The following is a 26,583-nucleotide window of genomic DNA, read 5'->3' as shown; positions in this document are numbered from 1 at the left end:
TCTATTAACAAAAGATTTTTGATGACTAGATTATAAGTTTGCATGACATTTGAATGTCATACTTAGGAAACTAGACTGGCACGCTAGCCTATCTTGTGAATAAGTAGGCTAAGACTAGATGTAGTGGGCTCTTGAATAGAGAAAATAGTCGCGAATAACTGACTGTTATTGGGATGACGCAAACAAGATCACAGAATTGTAGGGTGGACTCACAAAAATCGAGAAAAGTTACACTTTTTTTTTTCTTCTTCTTCTTTTCCGGTATGGTCACACAGCTGTATCACAATTACACATCAGAACAGCTTGATATTAAAAAAAAAAAAAAAAAATCTTGCGGTCATTACATGCCTATTAGGCAACAGTTTTATCACATAAGATTGTAAATGTGTAATTTATACACCTGTTGCGCACTTCAAACTTTAAAGAGACCTCTCTCACTTCAAATTTTGTTTTCCATTTTTACTTTCGTTAATCCTGTTATATTCCTGGATTCTTTAGTTGCTGTTTTCTTATGAAAGGATAAAAATCTGTCCGCAACTTCAGATAATTCTCACTCGGATGGTGTCTGCTGTAGGTTAACAAAAATGGACGAACGTATTATGTGCTCTAAGAATCGGAAGAGCTGTCTCCTGGTTGTTTGTTTTTTCTTGGATCTTCTGGAGTCCACACCTTAGCAATCATGATGTTGCCACTCGAAGAGCTATGTTTTTCACTTGACCACGAAAGAGAGTGCCCAGCTAGTGGAATATAACCATTAGGTCCTCCTGGAAATAAAATGAAAAACAAATTAGTAAGCGAAAGGATATTAATATTTTACTGATGAAGTTTCACTTATTATGTAACTCAGTTACTGTACGGTGTCACCTGTTAAAGATAAAATTAAAATTTTCTGTTTATACTTCGGCACGACAACCAAGTCAGTAGAGTTTACAATAAATCGTCAATGCAAATATTTATCGTATTTAGTAGACACGGGATTGAACCCCGGTCCAATCAAGGAACGTGAGCTATGTACTCTCGCCCCTGACCACTCGGCTATTAACCTATTTTGAATTTGACCAAACTGCATAATCATACCTGCCAACTTTTCCGGTTTGGTTGGAATATTTCTGGTGTATTCGTATATCGTTTAGGATTTTCTTCCAAATTTTAGTCAAGATTGTAGGTACTGTTTTATTGCATTTTTATATTTTTCAGATGCGCGTTTACGTTCAGCAGCGGTGACTGTAAGTTTTGTGTGATTTGTTCACTTATAATTACTTCTTCTAATTATTAGTTACTTCTAATTATTAGCTTTCTTAAAAAAAAAAAATATATATATATATATGTATATATATTACGATAATACCAGTGAGTTAAAACTTTAAAATATTATATATATACACACAGTATATTTATTTATATTTTTTTATTATTTTTATTTATTATTATTTTTTTTCAAAATGCAACTTTCTCGAAGACTGACTTATTCTACGAGTATTGCCTTTTCTAAATGCCAGAAGATACTTCCACTTCGGCGCCTCCGTAGCCAGGTGGGAAGGAGCAGCAGTGCGTAGTACACGCTTCTTGATTAGACCGGGGTTCGAGCCCGTCACGACCAAATACGGAGGATGCGGAAAGGTCAGGGAATGACCACCGCATATTCCTGGAGCAATATGGCCTTAGTTGCTAATGCTCCTAAAAAAAAAACAAATAACAATAACAACAACGCTTCCACTTCAAAATATAATCAGAGATTCTTTCTTAAGGAAGATTAAATAATATAATTATATTACCTACGATTATATACACTGAGTGATCACTGAATTGTGACCACATACCTAATACTTCGTAGGTTCTCCTTTTGCCGTCATTACAGCAGCTATCCAACGTGGCATTGATTCAACAAGATGTCGGAAGCTTTCGGGAGGTATGATCAACCAAGCTGTGTGTAACGCGCCCAGCAATGCAGGTGTAGAGGTGATTGGTGTATCCAGACGCCTGATATGCCTTTCCATAGTGTCCCATAAGTGCTCAATGGGATTGATATCGGTGGGAGTTCGGAGGCCAATCGATATGCTGGAAGTCAGAACTGTGTGCCTCAAACCATTCCTACACAACAAGTGCCCGATGGCTCGGCGCATTGTCATCTTCGAAGACACCATCGTCATTCGGGAAAAAGTGTAACATAGCGGTGTGTACACAGTCAGCAAATAAATAAATAAATTTTCTGTTTATACGACCAAATGATCAGAGGAGTCCACAAGATAGACAGAATTCAAGAAACAGCACCGTATTCAGCAGTCACGGGCTTGAACACCGGTCACTCAAGGCACGTGTACTTATGCACCCGCGCGCCTGACCACTAGGCTACAGCAAGCAGTTAACTATAGCGGAGACCAGTGTTACGTAGTTTCACATGCACCAGGGGTCCAAGTTCCTGCCAGTGAAATATGCCCCACACCATACAACCGCTTCCACCGGCCTGCACTTTTGATACCATGCATGATGGATCAAGAGCCTCATGTTGTTGACGCCAAATCCCTACACGACCATCCACGGTGTGGAGTAAATAACGTGACTCATCCGACCAGCACACCTCCTTTCAGTTTTCTAACGTCCAACTTGCATCCTCTTTGCACCATACGAGTCTTTTACGCCGATGAACCTTTGTTAGGAGAGAATGTTGTCTGCTGGTATAGCCCATACTTGCGAGCGTGCGACGCATGGTCATGCCAGATGTTGTTCCGGGTTGGCTCGTGTTGTATTGGGTAGTCAACTCTTCAACAGTGCTGCGCCTGTTCGCCTGTACAAGTGGTCGGATCCGCCGCTCACCTCTAACATCAACCTTTCGCTGACCTTTGCAGTTTTGCCGTCGGGTGTATTTGGCCATTTTGACGCTAGTCCTGATACACTAACTACGGCGGCTCTCGAACACCACACCAGTTCAGCCGTTTGGGAAATCGAGGCACCGGCTCGTCGAGCACCCACAATCTGTCCTTTATCAAAGTCCGATAAATCCTTCTTTTTGCCCATCACGCTCGGAATTTTCCTACTTACTGAAACATTGACACCTTATCTATGCTACGTAGGTCGACTAACTCCGCACTCTCGCCTCCTCACGTGGTCAACGGGTCGCATTCAGTTTTCATAGGAGTGGTCACAATTTAGTGATCACTCAGTATATATTTACCTAGGTTATATAATATATACACTCAGCGATCACTGAACTGGTGTTGTATGATTTAGGAGCATCGGCAACTAAGCCATATTGCTCCATGTAAACTGTAAATTGCATGTGTTCTGAGGTCGATTTTCTATTTTCTGGACGAAAACCCCGAGTTTCCGGGAGAATAAACAATGCTACTCTCACCTGAGACCGACTAACTCAGCCACGTTGTGAAAAAGCCCCATAAAATCCTCACGTCATCGATGGGACTCGAACTCAAGTCTTTTCGACCAAATGTGCTACCACGAGGGTTCACTGCACTGTGACCACCTGCCTAATACATTGTTGGGCAGCTGTTATCTGTGCTAACACCGTTCGCACGGATAACAGCCGCTATTCGCCTAGTCATTGACTCCACTAGATGTCTGAAGGCATCATCAGGGATCTGCAACCATGCTGCTGCAAGGCTTTTCGCAGAATAGATAACAGTTGCGTGTCCATACGCCTCAAATTTCTGTTCCAAAACATCCCACAGGTGTGTAATTGGATTGAGGTCAGGCGAATTTGAAAGCCAATCAAGATGGTGATATTTTTACTCTGTTCCTAGAACCACTGGTGCACATTGCAGGCCCCTTCACATAGCGCATTGTCGACTTGGAAGATCCCGTTTCTGTAGCGGAAAAAATGCAACGTGGCAGGGTGCACATGGTCTCCTAAGATCTGCCAGTAGACCTTACCAGTGAAACGTCATTAAGCACCAAGATTCCTAGTTCTTGCTAGCAAAACATGCTCCATATTAAGCAACCATAGCCACCTGCCTCGAAAGTGGGCACCATTCACGATGCCCACGTGGTAGCACAGTTGGTGGGATCGCTGTTCTCCCCAAACTGGATGTAAAAGACCTAAGATCGAGTCCTGTCTATGGCGATTGGCTGAATCTTGTTGGGTTTTAGGAGCATCCGCAACGAAGGTCATGTTGCTCCATGTGTATTGTCTGTAAATTGCGGTGTTCTGAGGTAGATTTTCTGTTTTTGCTGGACGAAAAACCCGAGTTTCCGGAGGAAAAACCATGTTACCCTCGTCTGAGACCACTAACTCAGCCCCGTTGTGAAAAAGGCTCATAAAAATTTCTCACGTCATCGACGAGACTCAGGTCTTTCCCGCCAGGTGTGGGAGGATGGCTATCCTACCAACTGTGCTACCCACGAGGGCGTCGATGGCGGGAGGAATTTTTTTATGGGCTCTTTTCACAACGTGGCTGAGTTAGTAGGTCTCAGGCGATGATAGCATGATTTTTTCTCCCGAAAACTCTAGTTTCTCATCCAGCAAACCTAAAATCGACCTCAGAACACGCGCAATTTACAGACAATATACACGGGGCAATATGGCCTTAGTCGCTGATGCCCTTAAAACCCTACCACTACCATTCACGATGGGTCCATGTATTGTGTTGCTTGCGCCACACGCGAAGGCGTCTGTCCCCATGTTGCGCCAGGTATTTGGACTCATTCAACCAGCATACTCATTTCCAGTCCTTCAGTGTCCAACCAGCTTGTCGTTGACACCACAGCATTCACTGTCGACGATAATCAGCGGCAAGGAGAGAGGGCGCCTCTTGGGTGGTCTGCTGCGGAACCCCATACGTCTGAGTGTGCGGTATCGTCATTTTGAACATTGTCTTTCATTCCCCTGTAAGAAGTAGATCTTACAAATATAATAGAAATATTTGTTTTGCTAAAATAAATCCAGGAAGGGCAGTGGAAAGTGAAAATTAGTATTAATGCACGAGTATTAATTTAAAGATAATAAATATTAAGATAGAATATTTAGGTTGAATGCAAAAAAAAAGGTTAAAGTTCGAAGAACACTGGATTTAGTAATGGACAGTTTTAGGTGTGGGAATTAAAATAGTGGCTAAATGGAAACAAGTAATTTAGATTAATGTAAGAGAGCTAACAGGGACAGCAGGACTAGGTAGAGGGTGCCATTTGATAACAGGTGTGAAAGGGTTGCTAACAATAGGACCATTGTCCTATTGTAAGAACAATAGGACCGTAAAATGGGATTACGAAGCGTCTGTTTTGGTCTAAGCCACCGTTAGGAAGTAAAAAGGAAATGAGTGGACGTCCAGTGTCGCTGTGAAAACGGTGTCAAGCTGGCCATATTTAGAGAGAAAGTGTGAACACGAAACTGGGTGTTTTCGTGGTGACCGGCAAACATGAAAGGGCCATACTGTCGTGTGAAAAAAAAATAATAATAAATTTCTAGAGAAGGGTTGGTTTGTGCGCTAGGGAGACAGCTGTGGTGAGATGTTTTAGCAAACAGAAAGGAATGAAAAATTAAACAGAGTTTGGGAATTGGTTACGAGTCCTTGGGGCAGGCGTTCCAAACTTGAGGGAAAAAAGAAAAGTTCGGGGAAGTAATTGAGAAAGTGTCAACTCTGTATCTGACTTCTCTGTAGTCAAGGAGAGAAAGTCGTGAGTTTCCGGGGTGAAGTGGAAGAAGTAGATTTTTTTGGTGGTCGGAGTTCACAAATCGTGGTAGCAAGATGAAGAAGAAAAAGAATAAAAGGGGGGGGGGGAGTGCAAGAAATGGGTAGTGAGGTGTAGGGGACGCGAGGAACTGCGGACTGAAAGTGATGATGTGTTTTTGGAAGCATGGAAGAGTGGGAAACATGTGTGTCGAAGTTTTAAGGCTAAGGTAAACGTGCAAGAAGAGAAAGAAAGCCTGGTCCGGCACCGGGAGGCAGTGATAATGGCCAGTTGTGCAGATATGTGAGCCAAGAAAAGAAAGAAAGCCCGTCCGCCCTAATGTAAAGCAGAGCCCAAGAAATGGAAGAAAGCCTGTTTGCCATGAAGGAAGCCTGAACGCAAAGGAAATTGAAAGTAGCGGCCATTCCGGAATGTAAGTCTGTTCCTGTTTTTTTTTTTTTTTTCTCACAATCCTGAACATAAAGGACTCATAACCTAGCTCTGTAAGGAATTGAGTGATAGTCCTTTAAAAAAAAGAGAAGAACATTCATGTTGTATTAGGCAAGTTAGTTACTAAGGTTGAGATAATTTGTTACGAATCTAAATGATTATAAAATAACGTAAGGGTGGTAAAGAGGATGACTAAGATGATAACTAGAGAGTAATTAAGGTAGAATGGATGATCTATATTGAATATTTTTGAGGTAAGAAGTAATAACATTTGTAATACATTTCATGTGTTAAAGGCTAGAAACAAATATACAAAAAGAGTGATAAGAGTTGAAATGAGTTTTACTGATGTAAGTCATAAAAATTGGTAATGTAAGGGAATGATTGAGTAATCATCGAGGATCCATATTTAGTAAGATACAACTGATGTTAATAATTTGTAAATTGAGAATAGTTGACGAGAGACAGGTAGTGTATTGTACTGTAGTATGGTTCAAATATATGGAAATTGGTATACATGTACTGTATATATATGTCCATTTTTTTTTTTTTTTTTTTAATGTTAAGTGCTGTATATGATGTTCATTAAAGGTTTGTAACTATTTTGTAAAAAATGTGTCTTTAATGTTCGGTTAACACCCGCTTTACACATCCTAGAATCTAGAATTTTCTGTGAATTGTAGTCAGATTTTCGTTTGTGGGGTGGGATTGTGACTTCAGTAGGGTGGAAGTCAAAACAGCAACAAAAACAAAAGACAAATTTTTTTTTATCCTCTCCCCCTCACCTCATATTGTATTGCGATTTCAACTGTCGCACAGTGACCTGCCGTTTAGTCCTTACAACCTGCTGCACCCTTCGCTTACCACAAATCTTGTTTTCAGTCTTTTCAGTTCCTTCGGCAGAAAGTTGTTTCAGCTGTTCTACACCATTCTTTATACACTTTAACCACAGTGGACGGTGAGCACCCGAAAAGACGTGCCGTTTCCGATAGGGAAGCACCGGACGCACGAGCTCCCACAATCATGCCCTTCTGAAATTTCTGAAATTCCTGGATAGATTTACTACGTCCCATAACTACTATTATTACTCTGTCTCACACGACCAGATGCAAATTACCACTGCTCTAGAGTAGGAACTGTTCGGCTTTTTATACGGAGAGCTATGTGGCATAGTCCATTACGGATGGGGTGGTCATAATTCAGTGATCACCGAGTGTAATAATATTACCTCGTAAAACTCATAAAATTGAGTTTTAAATTTTAAATACGGTCAAATTCAAAAATGCTTTTCTTACGAGTCTCCCTTTTAAAATGCGCCTGTGTTGAACTGCTTGACCAAACATTTAACCAACAGTAATTTTTGAATAAGCTATAAATAATATTAATTTCCTGACACGGATTTAACTTTAACAATAAAAATACTACAGAAAATCATTAATAATGAATTTATTTGTATTTCTAGTTATTTTTAGGTGGGTTCGCATATACAGGTTGTCCTTGAAATCGATGTCCATATTTATTGAGGGCAGGGGCGTTCCTATGGTATGTGGCGCCTGGGTGCCAGTTGAAATCTGGCACCACCTTCAAAATTTTCTTCATATGTGTATGTAAGTTTCATATTTTCAGGCGCTTCTTGAACGTTGACGCCCGGGTGCAGTGCATCTCTATCATCCTCGAGTCGGCCTGCCCCTTATTAAGGGAATAGTTCATTGATATACAAGAAGAAAACCCTACACTCAGTTTGAAGTAGGAGCAACAGGTTTTCAGTTAGAGCATTAAACAGATTAGTGACTCATTTCCGCTTCCAGCGTTTTGCGTATAATAGTAAATTAATGGAAAGCAATTATGAGAAAGCTTACTTTAATTACAAACGTTTCATTTATGTAAAAACGTTTTTATTTTAATTATTACAAAGTATCTGAATTATCTTACTTGTACCGTACATGATTATCAATAAATCCAGAACAATAAATGTTTGGTGATTAAAATTTAGCCATGAATTGAAGAACACTCAGAAACTCAATAATTGTACAGCAGGAATAAATGAATGTAATAATATTAGTACTGCAATCAAACTGACGCATGATCAAAATATGTTAAATGAGTGCCGTGTGGCAGGAGATAGGCACGCTGTGAGAAGGAATCCCGTACACAAGGAATCGTGTTGTTTATAATAGCAGTGGCAGCTTCGTGGATGCGATTCAAAAAGTCATCCTGGATGTTAACCTTTGTGGCGTAAACAAATTGTTTCGTGTAACCCCAAACATGAAAATCCAAGAAGGTCAGGAGAGCGTGGCGGCCTAGGAATGGGACCTCCGCGACCAATCCAGTGATTCCAGTAACGATCATTTAAGAATGTTCTTACTTGACGCCCATAATGTGGAGGGGCTCCGTCGTGCTGAAATCCCATATTGGCATGTACACTTAAAAAGGAACATCTTGAAGAAGCGTTGGCAATGTCCTCCACAAAAACTGTTAGTAGTGATCAGCGTTTAGGCAGGCAGGGAACGCGTGATGAATAAAATTATCTCCTACAATGCAGGCCCACATATTGAAGCTAAACACCCCCCCCCCCCACACTTGAAAACGGGAATGCCGAATGATGTGAGGATTTTCCACTGACCATGTTTGGAGATTGCGCATGTAAATATTGCCTCGTCTGTCCACAGGATGTTAGCAACAGATTCAGGGCTGTTGTTGATACGATTAATATCCATAAACAAAACTGCTTACACTCAAGTGAATCTCCTGCTTTCAATGCCTGAACTCTCTGCATATAGTATGCATACATCCCGTGTTCGCGCAGTGTGCGCCAAACGAATGTTTTGGGATGACCCGTTCTTCAGCAACTCTTCCTGATATGGTGGAGAGTTCTAATGTCACGATTTCCATCACCTCTTCTTCTGTTTTTGTAGTATATAATCGGAGCCGGCCTCGGTTGTGATGCCCTTTCACTGTACCTCATTCCCTCAAATTACAGTGGACGTTGACAAACACACCAATTAGGATGTCGACTTGTTGGAAAACGACGCTGGTATTCGGTGGCTGAAGCTCTAGCATTTTCTTCATATGCACATACCCAAAGTGAATGTGTGCATATTCTTCTAACGTTACTTCTGCTCGCCATACAAGTAATGAAGTTACTGTAACACAGCAACAATACGTTCTTTGCAGCCTTACATCTTCATCGCACATTTAAAAAAAATACAGTATGACAATTTGCATAACATTTTATGCAAAAATTTGATTTTCATACCCAACTTTGTGATATTTGCAAAACGTTAGAAGCGGAAATTACGTCACTAATCTCTTTAATCCTCGCAGTAGCACAGTTGGTAGGATCGCCGTCCTCCCCACCGGTAGAAAAGACCTGAGTTCGAGTCCCGTCGATGAGGTGAGGAATTTTTAATGGCCTCTTTCACAACGGGACGAGTTAGTCGGTTTCAGGCGAAGGCAGCATGGTTTTTTCCTCCGGAAACTCGGGTTTTGCGTCCAGCAAACAGAAAATTGATCTTGGAACACACGCAATTTAGAGATAATATACACGGAGCAATATGGCCTTAGTTGCCGGTACTTCTGAAAACCCTACTACTTCTGAAAACCCTACTACAACAGCAATCTGTTTAACGCTCTAACTGAAAACCGGTGCTCCTGCTTCAAACTGAGTGTAGACTTTCTTCTTGTATTTTAATGAACCATTCCCTCAATAAATATCGATGTCGATTTCAAGGACTCCCTATGTGTATACATGCATATGCTCCTATTGTCTTCACTGTCCGTCCGTCCGTCTGCATGTAACAACTGGGCTTGCACTGGACGGATTTTTATGAAATTTTATATTTCGGCCTTTTAAAAATACTTGTCCAGCCATTCCAAATTTCATTAAAATCGGACAAATGGAAATCTGTCAGTTTTTTTTTTATTTATATTATTATGTATACAATTTGTATGTAAAAAAGGTATTCATAGATTAAATATCGTGTTAATGTAGCATTATTAGCGTTATACAGTCCGTGCATGCGTCGCGTGTATTGAACGTGGTATCGCTTGTGAAGATATATATATATATATTTATTTATAGAGAGAAAATAGACTTAAAAGAAAAAAGAATACAGGCAGCTCTCGGTTTACGAAAATTCGCTATAACGAACGTCACAATTCATTCAAAATTTTTTAAAGTCGCCAATAGATAGAGTTCCTTATAAAACGAAATGCCAAACTTATAGCGGACATAATTGTAAGATTTAAATAAATAAACTTTTAAAAAATGTATTTATTACAATAATTGTCAGAAAATTATTATATGATAATTATACTGAACTGTTCTTAGTTAATAAAACTAATCTAGCCAGTAAAAAAACGTTGGTTTACATGTCACGGCGCGTAAAATGTTTTCTCGTGGGAGAAAATGGTTGCAGCTTTTAAATCAATTTCTGAGGGGTTGGCAATCTTTGAAGAAGAAGAAGAAGACGCAAATATGGAAACAATTGCAAAAGTGAAAAGAGGCGTTTATGACTGTCTAGCATGCTACAGTGAGATTTTTGAAAGAAAAAAAAAAGTTACTGTGCAGTCTTCTATAAAAACATATTTTAAAAAAATGGGAACCCAGCTGTTTCTTCATTATCAGACACCCTTCCATATACCTCACCTGCACCTAGTGTCACTTATGTGGAAAATATTGAACTCTGATGAAGATATTTACGAGTAAAAGTTGAATACAGTACATATGTATGTACAGTATTTCTTTATTTCTATTTTGCAACTCTTATTAATGTTTTTAATTAAAATTAACAAGTACGATATATTGTTTTTTTATTCTTTTCTTATTTTATTTTACGTTACTTACCATATACGATAAACCATACATTATAATAAAACGTATTGTATAGACCATTCGATGTTTAGTACGTAGTTTTAATGCTTTAAAATGGCTGCTAACGTACGCAATACGTATCGTAAGAGCTCAGGAATAAGCCAACCGGGCTAGCCGAGTGGGTAAAGTACCTGCCCAGCAACCCAAAGGTCGCGGGTTCGATTCCCGCCTCGGGCTTGGATCAAAGTACTGCAAAAACCTTGGGAGGTGCAATATGGCCACAGAAGCCGATGCGCCAACAACTACCAAATCAAAAAAAAAAAAAAAAAAAAAAAGCTCAGGAATACAAGATACACATAATGAACAACGTCTTGGAACGGAACGCGTTCGTATACCGAGAGTAGCCTGTATACTGGAGAAGAGTAATAAATATACAGTTGTAATTAAACAAAACGGCTAAGTTTAGAGAACGTAGAACTATAGAGTTTTATCAAGTGTTCTATAAAGTTATATTCTTCGTAATTAATCGATAAGGAGATAACTATATCTACTTTTCACTTCTATTAATTACAAAAGAAGAAAAAAAAAGTAATGAAAAAAAAAATTTTTTTTTCTGAAATCATTTAATTTAAGAAAAAAAAAAAAAAAAACCAACGCCCCTGAAATGTAATGCGCTGCGTTCATTAACTAAAATTTTGCTTTTGATATAATTAATGCAGCCTTGACGATTATGACCAACCTAATAAAGCGTATACTGTATTGCGATTCTCGTTAAAATATGTTTTCGCTCTTTTCGGTTTAAAGCCGATGTTCATTAAAATTTTTCCGATTTCGAAAAGTCACAGGTTTACACTACCCTTATGCAACCACCCCTTTTTTTATAGTCCATTGGACCTTCCCGGATAAACAAGTGACTCAGATCAGCATATAAGGGAGATATGAGCTACAAACTTAGCTATCCTCATCGTGGCACGTAGAACTGATCTGACTGATATGAGATGTTATTGTCCGATTTCACATTGTCGGCTTGTCGATTCGCGCAATTGTTGACAGCCTACACCATCTATATTCTAACCGTTGGTGATGTTATGAAATGGAAGCGTGGCGATACCACCACCGTCCAGCACTCAACATCACTACAACGATACAAAACATAAAACATTACACAGCACAATATCCATACACTTTTAAACCTCTGGCCTCTACCCTGTTCTGTATCACACCACAACGTACACTATGCGGAGATGGGGGTAACCCCTGGTGCCGTTAGACCCTAAACACACTAAACATTAAACTCCACATCACTAGAGGATCCTCGGGAAAATATTGCAAAATCTCTTCAGACATTCCTGCAGAACGTCAACTGAGAGCTCAAGGATTGTTTGAAAAACGAGGCTCATAAGCAAAACAAAAGCCGTAATTGATCCACAGAGCAGTTGAAACGTTCTTTGGAGTGATGAATCTCGCTACACTTTATTCCTATCGGGTGTGGAGGATGGAAGATCATCTGTTGCTGGAGTGCATTATGCCAACGTTGAAGTTCGAAGGAGGTGAGGTTATGGTGTTATGCTGTTTCTCATGGTATGGCTGAAATGTTAAGGTAGGCAGACTTGGAATATAGATTCGGTATCCTATACAGGTGAAGCGACGTCACACAATTTTGTTATTAGGCGCGGAACTGATTCTAATGGCGGCAAAGAATCCCATTCGGATCTGATACTAGGTATAATTCAGGCGACTAGGTATAATTAAGTTAAACGAATCGTGCCCTTACTCGGCCCGTGGAGTTTTAGAAAATTCCTGCAGTAGTTCGACATAAAAGATTTAGGACCGCTGCTTTAGACCACCTTACGTGCCACAGTAATTATACCATTTTTAAATGAAAAAAAGAAAGAAAACAAGTTCCAAGTGTTTTCTGACTACATATTGGATTATAAACAGAATTGGATTATAAACAGCCCTGGATTATAAACAGAAAAACTATTTTTATTTATTTTTTTTTTTTTGCTCAATAAAAGATTGTATTGTATTATTATTATTATTATTATTATTATTATTATTATTGCTCTTTTATTTCTCCCTGACTGGGGTTCCACCCCGTGACGGGTATTGCTATAACAAGTACACAGGGTGGTTGTTATGTCTGGTGTTACTGTTGGTCGAGAAACTCTGAATATTCTACAGGTGTTCAGGATTGCAACTTTCTAGAGTTCCTTGTAGGTGTTCTCTGGATAACCTATTGCTACTAAACTGTTATGCAGGGTCTTTGGCACCATACTAGTGGTTGACACGATGATCGGGATGGTCGTTACTTGATGCATATGCCACATCTCTTTGATCTCCTGTCTTAGGTTCGTGTACCTCCTGATTTTTTTCCCTCATGCGTTCTAACCGTTGGTGATGTTATGAAATGGAAGCGTGGCGATACCACCACTTCTTTACCCAGGTTGCCAGTGTTGGGCACCGCTATGTCAATTATAGGTAGCCCTTTCCTTCTTGTCAACAAGGGTTATGTCCGGTCTTTTGTGCAGGATTGTCTTATCCGTTATTATGGCGCAGTCCCAGTACAGTTTGTGGGTTGAGGTGTATAGCACTGCCTGGGGTTCGTACTTGTAATACGGTACACTTTCTTTGATCAACTGGCATTTCTTTGCTGGTTTCGGATGTATTATCCTGGCTACCTGGTCGTGCCTACGAATGTACTCAGTCTGGATGATCACCTTGCATCCCGAGGTGATGAGTTGGATCGTTTCTGAGGCCAGGTGGCATCGTCGACATGTGTCATCGAACACTCCGGGCTCCTTGGCGATGTATTTTCTATAGTTTCTGGTGTTGATCGCCTGGTCTTGGATGGCGAGCACGAATCCTTCAGTTTCGGAAAAGAGCGTCCCATTCATGAGCCATGCATTGGAAGCAGTTTTATCTATGTGGTCTTGATGGGGATCATTGTAGTGTCTGCCCTGGAGTGCCTTCTTTACCCATCTTTCTAGCTTCGTTGTGCCGTCTGGGCGGGAGAGAACTTCTAGCTTAGGTTGAGTGGGGTATGCCGCTTGTCTGTCTTCCTTATGGGCTGGTAGATTGCTGCTGCGTTTTTCTGGAAGTAATTCATCAGGTTAGCTATCGCTGTTTTCTGTTGCTCGTTGAGGTCAATCGGACCCCCTTCCTCCCTCTTTCCGAACTCTTGTTAGTCTCTCCACGGCTGACTTCGGGTGGTGTTGGCGGCTCTTGGCCGTCTTTGTCCCTGTCTTCCTCATGATATCCTCCAGCTCGGTGTTAGTCCAATCTATGATACATTAAAATAATTTTCCTCCTAGTGATATTTATTCAGCCAATGGAAGAAGAGAGAGAGAGAGAGAGAGAGAGAGAGAGAGGGATGCGGGTTAACCGGTAATACGTAACAGAAGCTTGTTTTACTGTGGTAAAATAAGCGTGGTAATGCTAGATAAAATAAGCGTGGTAATGCTAGATAAACCTCGTGCACCCGCTATGTTTATCTGACATGACCACGCGGTACCATTCTTGATTTCCATATGTAACGTATTTATGTATTCATAGCTCAGGAAGAGACACACATACTGTGGAAAGCTTCTGTAAATATTTTATTTCATTTTATCAAAAGAAGCGAGCGCAACGAGCAGGGGGCGAAGCCCCCCTAGTTATATTATTATTATTTGAATTTTTTCCTTTGTTCCCTCTGTACAAATATTTTGTCTAGTGCCCCTTGTCTCTGATGGCTTTTTGACCAGAGCCGCAAATTTTTAAATGCTCCCCTTTCACGCGAAATACCAGCCTTTAACCGGCACACAAAACATCATTAAAAGTGAGTTCGCAATGTTTGTTGAGGAAAATATTTTATTCTTAAGCGCACGGACTCCTGATCGCCGCCTTTTTGTCTAGTAACTGTCAGAATCAGAAACGTAGTTTATTCTGCAGATAATGGCCAAAAAATTATTTTATTAATAAATAATCGAAGATATCCCTCGTGAACATTTGTCAGATTGGAAATAAATTCTACGTCAATTTTCCTGAGACATATCTAAAGTATAGTTATCACCGCCCATATAGTTCCGCTACATAAAATAATTACCGTAATTATCGATTCAATATCGGTTTGCAAAGCCTTGAATTAATGAAGCATTATTCACAGCATCTAGGACACATTTGGCGCTTAACCTGTTAGTTACGTGCATTCGAGTGGTCTCGAATGATCTTATCAACTTACTGTCTATTTTGATATAAGTTGTCCTGAGCTAGCAAGTGCTGATGAGATTCAGATCACTAAAATTGCAAAAATAAACAAATAAATAAATACAACAAAGATCTACGTGTGTAACTTTAATGATAAAATTAATGCAAAGCCAGGTTTATTGTCTTTGTCTTATTGAATAAAAGCATTCAGACAGGACTAAAATAACTTCACAATTATTATTCAAATACAGGTTATTACTAGATTTTTGAAATACAAAATTAGGGAAAAAACTAGCCACATTTTGACATAATGGTGAAGACATCGGCAAATTAAACAGGAATTAAGTGTCAGTGGGCTCTCAGTCAAATAAAACTTTCGTAGTTCGTCTGTATGAAGAAGCACCAGAGATTGAAATATTGTTTACTTGTGCTTAGGTGGCATAATTTTCCGGTTAACACGGATGACGTTCTTCCTCCGTGCTAACCCGGAAAAAAAAATAAAATAATAAAATAAATTTATAAAAATAAATAAATAATAATAATAATAATCCGGAGAAGAGGAGAGGAGGAGGGATAAAGTCCGTCGTCGAGACTAAAGACGAATTAAATCATAAAATTTATCTCTAAATTAAAGAAATAAAATATAAAGAAGAGTTTATAGATTCAAGTAATTTTTGTGAACTGGGGTTAGCGGTTGTGACGATTGGTTAAGGGTTGTGATACGATGCCATTTAGAAGTACAGTACCACATTCATTTTACTATACATGAGCTGTATAGCTCATGGCTGCCATTAAAGCAGATAACTGATTAGTAGCGCAACCGGGAAGGGAGGGGTTGCAAGGGTGCATTTAAAATAATAAATAAAATAAATTTTCTGTTTATACTCCGGGACGACCAAACGGTCAGAGGAGTTATCCACTTTAAGATACTATCTGAAAATAAAAGGAAACTATACTTCATTTTCAAAGTCAAAAACAGAAATTGTTTTGTTTTTTTTTTTGTATATGCAATAATAAATTAATATAGTGCATAAATTAAAATTAAAAGCACTAGCTTCCTCAATATGAGTTTGCAATTCCCCGTGTAAATTTCTGGTTGCGTCCCTGTAATTGGTAATGATGGTGCTTAAACTGCAGAAAAGATAAAAGTTCTCGCAATAGTTTTCCGTATCTAAGCAAAGGGTTAGTGAAATTATGAATCTATTGGTAATTTCACTAATATTTGCAATGCACACATCAATGGAAAAGTTCACTGCAAATGATTTCTCTTTTCGCTTATTTTAATGCATGGTTACCAGATTTTTGAAATACGGTACTGTGTTTGCTTAGATCGCATGGTTATCTAAGATTATACACGTTAAGGGATTTTGCATTTAAAATAATATTTTTAGTTTTAAGTTGCATACTGATAGTATAAAAACAGATTCTTCCCTGTAAAATGAAGCAAACATTTTCAATTTGTTTCAAGACAAATACGTTGCTTCCTCCAGCAACGAAATTACTGCATATCAATACCCACATAATTTTTATGCGCATGCGATTTCTCAGCTGCTGTCTTTGATATAGTTTGAGTAAACCATTTATTTTATTTATTATTTTTTTAAGGTTTAATTTTTAATCAATCTGTTTTACATTTATCTACGTTTACCAGTTTAATTTTCCTTTTTAAAGTATTTTATGTTGTTGCCATATTCGAGCGATCAAGCGAGAATACAGAATTATATGCACTTTGAATAGTGGTATTCATATTTCAGATATATACTGTATTTTCAAAAAAAAAAAAAATTTGTGGCGGATACATTTGAGCAGATGTATTTTTGAAAATACTAATGAAGAAACATAGTTATGATGCTTTTATAGTTCAGCTCTTTTGGTAGTCTCTTTTTTTTTTTTTTATGTTGAACACGTTAACGAGTTTATGGCGAGTATCTAATCTACACGCTGCAGTTGTTAATAATCACAATAAAGAACACACAAGAAAATCATCATTCAGGTGGCGTTGTGTTTGGAAGCAACTTATGTTCGGAACGTTTTAAGTAGTCTAATACCAAATTAATCTATTAGCCATCAAGCGCAAGGGTATAGAAGTACACGCGCTTTGAGTTACCGTGGTTGAAACCCATGACTGCTAAATACGACAATGTTCTTGTATTCTCTCTATTTTATGAACTCCTCTGACCTTATGTGGTCATTCTGGAGCATAAACAGAAAATTTATTTTTATTTATTTTGTAAAATACAATATCGTCTTACCACTATATTGTATTTGATTCCAACATTATATGTAGGGAACAGCTCCATAAATGATATATCATTTCTTCACATCTGTTATTTTCATTTTTATAATTCTTCTTAACCACATACCTCTATATTGACTTAATACGTGGGATTAGCATATTAAACGTATCCTACTAACTTGTTTAGAAGCAATCAGTTATACCATTTGGGTAGTATTTAGGGTGTTTACATTATGGACCATGCGGAAGCAACTTCCATTATAAAAAAAGTTAATTTTTACCCCGTGAGTTTTTGCTGCCCACACAACATGAAAGGCCGCCCGTGAACATACATTTGTACACAGTTAATACACAAACTGGCATGTGAACTAGATTACCATTGAAACTGGCACATTACGTATAGCCTGCGTAGCCTATGCGCCAAAAATTCTCAAGACCAAGCAGCAGATTGTTCTTGGAAATTCTACATTGTTTGATCCTCAACATCATGTTATCTCTAAATTTACTACCTCTTTCGGCAACACACTAAAGAACCTGTGGCTCTCATGTTTTTAATCGTATCAGAAGAAACTGGCCATCGTGTAGCAGTAAAATAATGTGGATTATTTTACTGCTACACGATGATTAAAATGAATGATCCCTTACCGAACACTCCTTTAGCCACTTCCATAGAAAATCCCAATACCCCGGGTAGGAATCATTAACTTTAATCATCGTTCAGTTTCAGTTAAATTCATTTCACTTGGTTTCAAAGGCACAATAATTCCTTATTATTGATACATCACAGACAGTCAATAAAAAAGTTATTGTCTGTTGTATTGTATCTTATCCTTTGAATAATATTTTTTAATAAACATAACTGAAAAGTTCCTTTGGCAGTATCTCATTTTATTAATAACTTTATTTATTATTAAATATATAAATATTTAATATATATAAATTTTTCTTGTCCGTCCGTCTGCAGTAATAACTCGATTCACAACATTTTCATGAAATTTTATATTTCGTTCTTTTATAACAGTCTGTCGAACTTTCTCAAATTTCATTAAAATCGACGAATAGAAAACAGGCAATTATTATTGTTATTTTTTTCACAATATCACATATGCTTCTTATATACTGGATAGTCTATGTCAGCGTTTTCCAAACTGGGATCCGTCAACCAGTTCCAAGGGGTCCGCAAAACGTTGGTCGACCATATATATATATATGTGTGTGTGTGTGTGTATCCGCAAACGTTTTTTGATTTTTGAAAGGGTCCGTAGATCTCAGTAGTTGTTTGTGAACCACTGGTCTGTGATATTGTAGCTGAAGCACTGGATATTATGTTTGTAGCCATGCGCTGGTTGAAGGAATGAATGTGCAATATGGCTGCTGCACAGAAACGAAATGTTCTCAGTTTGCGCCTAAAAGTTGTTGATTTTTTGTCTTTTTTTGTTGTTGTTGTTGTAAATCATGAATTATTACTACTTGCTAACGCGCCAGAAATATAAAGCACTGCGTACATTAATCTACTTTTTTTTTTTCATACATATCACATAGGCTATCCATCTACCCGTATGTTGTAGCTGAAGCACTGGATATTGTTTGTTGCCATGCTGTGCTACAGCACCGACTGAAGAGGCCTTTAAGAATTCCTCCAGCATGCAATGGAGTTCAAACCCAGACCTCTCCAAACGAATGACTAGTGAATAAAATAATTGTAACGATTTAATAAAACGAAACCGAGTAAACCGTAGATTCTTATACTGTATATTAGTCTGCCTTCGCTTCCCTACATTTTGATTGAACTTGTTCAGCGAGGCCTCTTCCCCTTACACTTTCAACTCAAATGAGTATTGATTATCAGATTATCTGCACTTGAAAAGTTGCTGAATTTACGATTGTGGTATTGTTCTATGAAACTAAATAAGAAAAAGTGGTTCACTGTAAAGAACTTTTAACCTTTCAATCGTATGGTCGAGTTAGTCGATCTCGAAGGCGAGTTGCATGGATTTTTGTATCACAGAAACTAGGCAGACCGATCATATAATATACCCACTTACAGACACTACGCACTTACACCTCACAGGAGATAAAATAATGATAATTTGACATACTCTTAAATAAAAACAAAAATTAAGACTGTAGGGTACGGTAAGAAAATGGATATTGGAAAAGGGAAAGAAAGTTTTAAAGTTTCAAAGCTGGAAAGGGAAGAAAACATTCAGAACGAGCAATGGATGACTGATTATAATGAGAGTTCGTAGGAAAATCAGTTTAAATTCATCATAGCAAATTAAGTTCATCACTGCTAATTTTGCCATGGCCTGAAACTAGAAAAGTCAACTTAGTGCCACTGTTGAATGGGTAAATAACAAATGCTGTTGAATCAAAATCATCTAATACTGAACGTGTTTTGCGTTCTGAAGTGGTCAATGAAAATACGGTAACGCCTTTCACTTGATTAACTATACTTGTATATTATATATTGTATATTATACTATACGCTCCCATTCGACCGTTAAATACGGTTAATGATGGTGTTCTTGTCAAAATCTGTAAATTCTTTTGATCTATGTGGTTGTGCCAGAGTATAAACAGAATATATGCTTAATGAACTGCAATCGCTCATTGAAAGGGAAAGCTGATGAAATGTGGAGCAACTGTACAGTTTTGATAAATCTGTTTTCTAGAATGTTACTAAGAAAATATTTGGATCTGAAACCAGCTCCGAACAACTCCTGGAAGTTAAGCAAAGAGAGAATTGCAATTTTAGTTTGCTTAACATTTTAACTGCCGTGAGACCTGACAGCTGGGTCTCACGCGCTGCGGTTCAACATGCCTTGAGATCCTCCTTGCGGTTCCTTCACTGTTTATTCGTTCGAACTCTGCGAAACAGCAGGCTCTCCATCGTTCATTGTATGGATATTGGTGGTCGTTTGGACGTTTCAGAAAGGTGGTCTGGAGAACCTGAATATGATTTAAACCTGCAGTTATGTGAAATTAATAGATAATTAAGTTTCTTTCTTTAACACATCTTTTTATGTTTCCTTAATTATAATCTAGAGGGAGAACTATATGACAATTCTGAAAATACAATAATGCAAATACCGTATAATAAAGCACAATATTTCGAAGTTCAGATATTATGGCCAGAAATTACATTTTTTTCTAATTGGGCCTCTTGGAGCGGTTCTCATAAAAACAAATAAATAAAACTTTTAGAACAAATTCCGGAATGGTTATTAGGTTGCTATTTTATTGTAGAAATTCGTGAACTTATTTTCTGTAGGCTGGTTATTCTTTTTAAAGAATAGATTAGTCCTTATTCAAGGGATTAGATTATAGCTATGATGTTTTTGGAGACTCACTTATTGCGAAGTCCGGTGTGTATGAAGAGTATGCGATTAGCTTAAATTTCTTTTCTCTCAAAAATTGTTGCACCTGGGTAGCAGATAGGGAGAGCGTTGTCGGGATGGAAGCGAAGATGATTCGTAGGATGTGGGTTTTTGCTTCAAAGCCGTTAGCTGTTTCTTGTAGTGCTCTTAGGCATGTGTGGGAGGATGTTACCATCTCCAGAAAATTATGGCCACCGTCTCAAGTTCATTTTCTCTGCACTTGAAAAGACAAAATTTCTTCAGTAGCATGAATCAATGTACTTCCATTGGCCGACTGGCGATTGGTCTGTCGGTTAAATAACGGGATCCACGTCTCATTCATGGTGACAACTGTGGGGAAGAAAGTACTAATCGTTGCAGAATCTCCTAGAGACATTGCTTGGCCCACGTTGAAACGATTGCCTTTCTGGTTTTGGATTAGCATCCTGGGTGCTCATTTGACTGAAACATACTCATTTTAGATCTTCAAGCAAAATTGTATGCATGAGCCCGCATACAATTCAGTACCTAACGATGTCACGAGTTCTTCAACTGTCTGTCGTTTATCCTCTGGCTATCTATATGCTCTATCTGTGGTCTGGCTATATGCTAATAGGGTCTATCTTCCAACTTAGCATCTGAGAGTCGTGCTTCTAGAGAATCCCACAACCTAGGCTCAGATCCAGTTTGATGTTCGCCGGTCACGCCAATAGACTTTGCCTTGGCTGATATCCTTCCCAACCAAATGCTCGACACGATAAATAGATGCCGATCTGCACAGTTAGCGAAAGAGAAAAAGTACAAAAAGCACATTCTCCTTATCACAGAGATCCCTCCCACATAAAAGTACAGTGCTCACATCAGCAACCTTGAGATTGCCTGCACATGTTCTGCTTCGTATGGTGAAGTGTCCATGGGACCTTAACGAAGTCGACTCACCTGGATATGCTACTACCCAGTGCTGTAGTTGTAAAATTAGAAGAAGGTATACTTTGTGGGTTACGTACGCAGAGTATTAAAAATATTAAAAATAATAAAACTAAGTATTGCCTAAGAATCAGATTCCAATAAATTTATTTTTTAATTTTCAGTAAATATTATAATAATATTTATTTTTTCAAGTCTTTCAAAAACCAGAAGGTTTCTGAAAGACTTGGAAAAAAGACGCTATTCAGGTTATACGGCGTATACCCTCCACTACAGCCCTGCTACTACCTGTCTTCCACTTCTGATGCCTCATATTGTAAAACCCTGGCACTCCTGTGCTGTGAAGGGATCAGGGCTGTACTTACACTTCTCGGAACCCGAGGCGCTAAGCTCTTACGGGGTTCCCTTTAAGATACTGAGGTCCAGAGTCAAAGAAAAAAACTTGCATATATAAATATAGTCAGAAAAAAAACTTGCATATATAAATATAGTCAGAAAAAAAAAACACAATTATTTTATCGATCTGTTTAAACACAAACGTTGCAATACAAAGATTGCTTTAAAAATATGAGATTAAAGAGCCATGCGAGCCCCCCCCTATGGTGAGCCCCGAGGCCAGCGCCTAATGCGCCTGTTTATAAGTACGGCCCTGAAAGGGATTTGTCTGTAGTTTCTCTTAACACAATAAAGATTATATTTATTTATTCCATAACATTTTGCCTGAACAAGGCAATGTTAGCTAGGAAGGACTGGTTCACGGTCGTGGTTGACATGTTTCATTCTCACACGATTCTTGTTCTTCACGAAACTTAACATACCCAAAATTTATAAGACCTTCAAGGCGAAAGTTTAACTCGTGAATATTGATGGGATTCTTTTTTCCCTCAGATGCAAAAATCTGATTATAACAGGCTACGCTTACGAGGAAACGGCGCCATTTACAATATGTCACAAGTTACCAATCGAAATGTTATTTCAGAGTGGTGCACTTTTTTCTTTTTTTTTTAATGAAAACCCCAAACACGAAAGGAGTCAAAACCTATAGTACTTAGTACCGTGCATGGTTGAAGGAGATGAGGAGCGAGAGGATGCCGGAAACTTTGCTCTAGTGCCTAAACATGGGTTTCACCACTTTAAGCCTCCAATAAGCAAAGTGGTGGTATTACACCGGTTGATGAGAGTCAGCTACCACCTAGTGTTATTATTAGTACTATTTTAGTATTATATTATATTATATTATATTATAGTGTTGTATTATTAGTGCTATTCTATATGTGTATTAGTAGTGGTACTAGTTAGTATTAGTAATACCATGCATGGGTTGAAGGAGAGGGGGATGCCAGAAAGTTTGCTCTAGAGACTAAACATTTGTTACACAACTTCAAGCCTCCAATAAGCAAAATGTTGATATTGCATCGGTTGATGAGATTTATCTACCATCTAGTGTTATTATTAATACGTATTAGTGTTATATTATATTATAATATTGTATTATTAATGTTATTTTATATTAGTACTAGTAGTAACGTGCATGGGTTGAAGGAAAAGGTGAGAAGGGTGTAGAAAACTTTGCTCTAGAGCAGGGGTCGGCAACCTGCGGCTCTTTAAACTTTTAGCCCACTTGTACGACAAGAGCGGCGCGCAGCGGGCGGCGACATGAATATAACATTAGTTTCACGCAAGCCGCAAACACTTCTCAGTTTAGTTTCCATGCGCATTGCGAGAATTAATAAATAATATTTCAAAAAAATATTTTTTTTTTAATAAAACACCTTCCTACTCTATACAATTTCGTAAAAATCCCCCTCCTCCCAGCTTGAGCTGAGGTACGGCTCTTTGGATTTTTTTTTTTTTTTTAATTACTGTATATCAAAAATGGCTCTTCGCTCAAAAAAGGTTGCCGACCCCTGCTGTAGAAGCTAAACATGGGTTTCATCACTTCAAGCCTCCAATTAGCAAAGTGGTGATATTACACCGGTTGATGAGAGTCATCTACCACCTAGGAATTGAATGATTATATTATTCAATTAAATTAATAATATACTGCTTCCACCGACTTGACAGTCCACTAAAACAGAAGGCCAACCACACTGCCAAAATGGCAAAACATGCACAATCAAAACCGAAAACATGCACAATCAAGGACACAAAACAGTAGACCACGATCAAGATGGTGCTGTATATAATATATCTGTAAATTGCGTTGTGTTCTGTGGTCTATTCGCTGTTTGCTGGATGAAAAAAGCATTCTACCCTCACCTGAGACTGACTAACTTAGCGACATTGTAAAAAAGGCCTATAAAAATTCCTCATATTATTGACAGAATTCGAACTCAAGTCTTTTCCACCCAGTGTGGAGAGTATGGTGATTGTACCCACTGTGCTACCCACGAGAGCTGATATACTGAGGTATACTGAGGTCCACGAGTATACTGAGGTCCATTCTGTTAAAATCACTTTGTTTAAAAATATAAAGAACTGATTTTATCATGATTTTAAATAAGAATTAAAATGTGCTCTGCATTACTGTAAGCTTTTTTTATAATCTTATTTTTAATTTAAAGAAAAATCTCGATACATGTATGGAATGAATTTATGCAAATAATGACCGAAAAATTTATGTTTTTAATGTGCTTTATTTGGTGTCATTTATTGTAATTTTAGCTCCTTTCTAAAAATCATCTAGCATGATTAATGCTAGATGATTTTAAGTATCTAACAGTTTTCTGGTATTTGGTATGCTTTTCTGAGTTCATCTACTAGGGTAAGGGTCACAATTTGAGGAGTTCTTAGGCAATTGCTAAGTGCAGCCATTATCAACCCACTGCAGGATGGAAGCCTCCTCAACAATTTATGCTGAGGGAAATGGACCATAATCTGCCACGCTGGTCCAGTGCGGGTTGGCAGATCGACCGTATTCAGCAGTCGAGGGCTTGAATCCCGGTCTACTCAAAGAGCGTGTGCTACTGCACTCCCGCTCCTGACCACTCGGCTACGGAGGCCTTTTTTTACCTTTTAGGCAATTGCTCCGATTTACAGCACTGTTTTTCTGTACATTTAGACCGTCACACGTTTCCTTGGGCTTCACCTCACTCCCACATCTTTTAAGTAAATATCTTTTACGTCATTATTTATCTTTATTTTTTCCTTCTTTTATTTTAATTTTTAAATGTGGTTCCAGAAACAGTTTCATTTGATCTGTTGTTCAGGGTACATGCTTTGAAGTTGACCCAAACATCACTCATTATCATCATCATCATCATCATCATCATCATCATCATCATCATCCATCATCGTCCCGCTGTTCTACAGGTCGACGTATGATGCCTTGCCACCACGCCCTGTCCGTGTACTTTTCTCCGTCGTTGATTTCACTCAAATTTCTTCCTCTCTTAATGACATCGGTCTTTATCATGTCCTGCCATCTCATTCTTGGTCTCCCCCCCCTGGTCTTTTGTCCCTTAATTGTAAATCAAACATTCTTCTTGGCAAACGCCTCTCGTTCATCCTCTTGACATGTCCAAATCATTTCAAACGGGACCTTTCAATCCTATTCTGGAGTTTTTCAACCGGAATTCTCTCCCTAATCACATCATTCCTGATTTTGTCGCGTCTTGTCTTTCCGGCTGTGCTCCTCACAAATCTCATTTCTGCCACCTGAATTCTGCTTTCATCCTTTTTCTTCATAGTCAAAGTTTCAGATATACAGGGTGATTCACTACCAGTGCGACAAACTTGCAGGAGGTGTAGGGGGCACAAAGACGAATCGGAATCGCATAGCATTGCAGGGTCCGAAATGCCTTCGTCATGCCGTAGAGGACGTTCAACGTCCTCTACGGCATGACGAAGAAGCCAAGTAGCAAAAGTCCTCCGGAGTGGATAATCCGTAGGCTCCAATGATTGAACGCGTTGCAGATGGTATGAACTCATTTGGTTTGTTGACAGTATCCTCCATACAGTGGATTGGGAAATACTCAATCGTTGGCCTATCGCTCGAGTACTCGTACTCGGATTGGCTTCTGCAAGACGTAGGACATTCTCCTCATTGTCTGGCGTCCTCGTCGTTCGCTCTCGATTCATGGTACCTCTCGTGAAACAACCAGTCTCACGTAACCTTCTCATCATACGATTAAAATCGTATGATGAGGAACACGCCTGTGCGGGAAACGTTCCTGGTACAAGCGCAGAGCGACGCGCCCGTTACAGTACGACACGCGAGGTGCATGTCGGCCAGTTCAACGTTTGAATACTCGTCCATCCTACTGCCTCGGGAACTGGTTCGCAAATGCTGACTTCCAGCGGGATCGCTGTTCACGCGACCTCCCGTTCAACGTCCTCTACCGCATGACGAAGTATTTCGGACCCTGCACTGCTATGTGATTCCGATTCGTCTTTGGGCCCCCTAGACCTCCTGCAAGTTAGTCGCACTTGTAGTGAATCACCTGTATATGTCAGAATTGGTACGTAATAGGCCTGATATAAAATTTTTTTTATTTTATTTTAGGCCTGATATATAGCCTTCTTGCACTTCAGTGGTATGTTTCTGTTCAAAATCAGATCTCTTGTCTGCCTATAGAAATTCTCACTCGCTTGTATCCTTCTACTTATTTCTTCATCTATTACTCCAGTCTTTACGTCAAGCTCGCCACTCCTCTTTAAAACCATTACTTCAATCTTCTCCTGACTGAAAACAAGTCCAAATTCATTGGCCATAATAGCCCATATATCAACTAGGCATTGCACTTATTCCCTGCTCCCTCTCCATATTCAGAGGTCATCAGCGAAGAGCATGACTTTCATTTGATCCTGTCCAAGTTGTTCCACCACTCTACATTGCACATCATTCATGACAGCTATGAACAGTAGTGGTGACAGAACACCTCCTTGCCTCAAATTTTCCTCATTTATCCTCATATCGTGGATAAATCAAAATGGCTGACTCGGTAGAATTACTGTGACCTTGAAGTTTTCAAAAATTAATAACTCAGCAA

General features: G+C 38.8%; 1 protein-coding gene across 1 annotated transcript in view; it reads right to left on the bottom strand.

Annotated features, from left to right (window-relative positions):
• Window positions 1–411: 411 nt before the first annotated feature.
• Window positions 412–26,583, bottom strand: part of LOC150085372 (pancreas transcription factor 1 subunit alpha-like) — a 41,243-nt gene continuing 15,071 nt past the window's right edge. The window contains exon 2 of the mRNA XM_090374543.1: window positions 412–764. Coding sequence (XP_090230669.1) covers window positions 607–764 — 158 coding nt within the window. The 3' untranslated portion in view covers window positions 412–606. The remainder of the gene's footprint in view (window positions 765–26,583) is intronic.

Source organism: Mastigoproctus giganteus, chromosome 5 (genome assembly GCF_048544385.1).
Source record: "Mastigoproctus giganteus isolate SK-2022 chromosome 5, ASM4854438v1, whole genome shotgun sequence".
NCBI lineage: Eukaryota > Metazoa > Arthropoda > Arachnida > Uropygi > Thelyphonidae > Mastigoproctus > Mastigoproctus giganteus.
The sequence above is the reverse complement of the archived record's forward strand: the minus strand, read 5'-3'. Positions and strand labels throughout refer to the sequence as shown.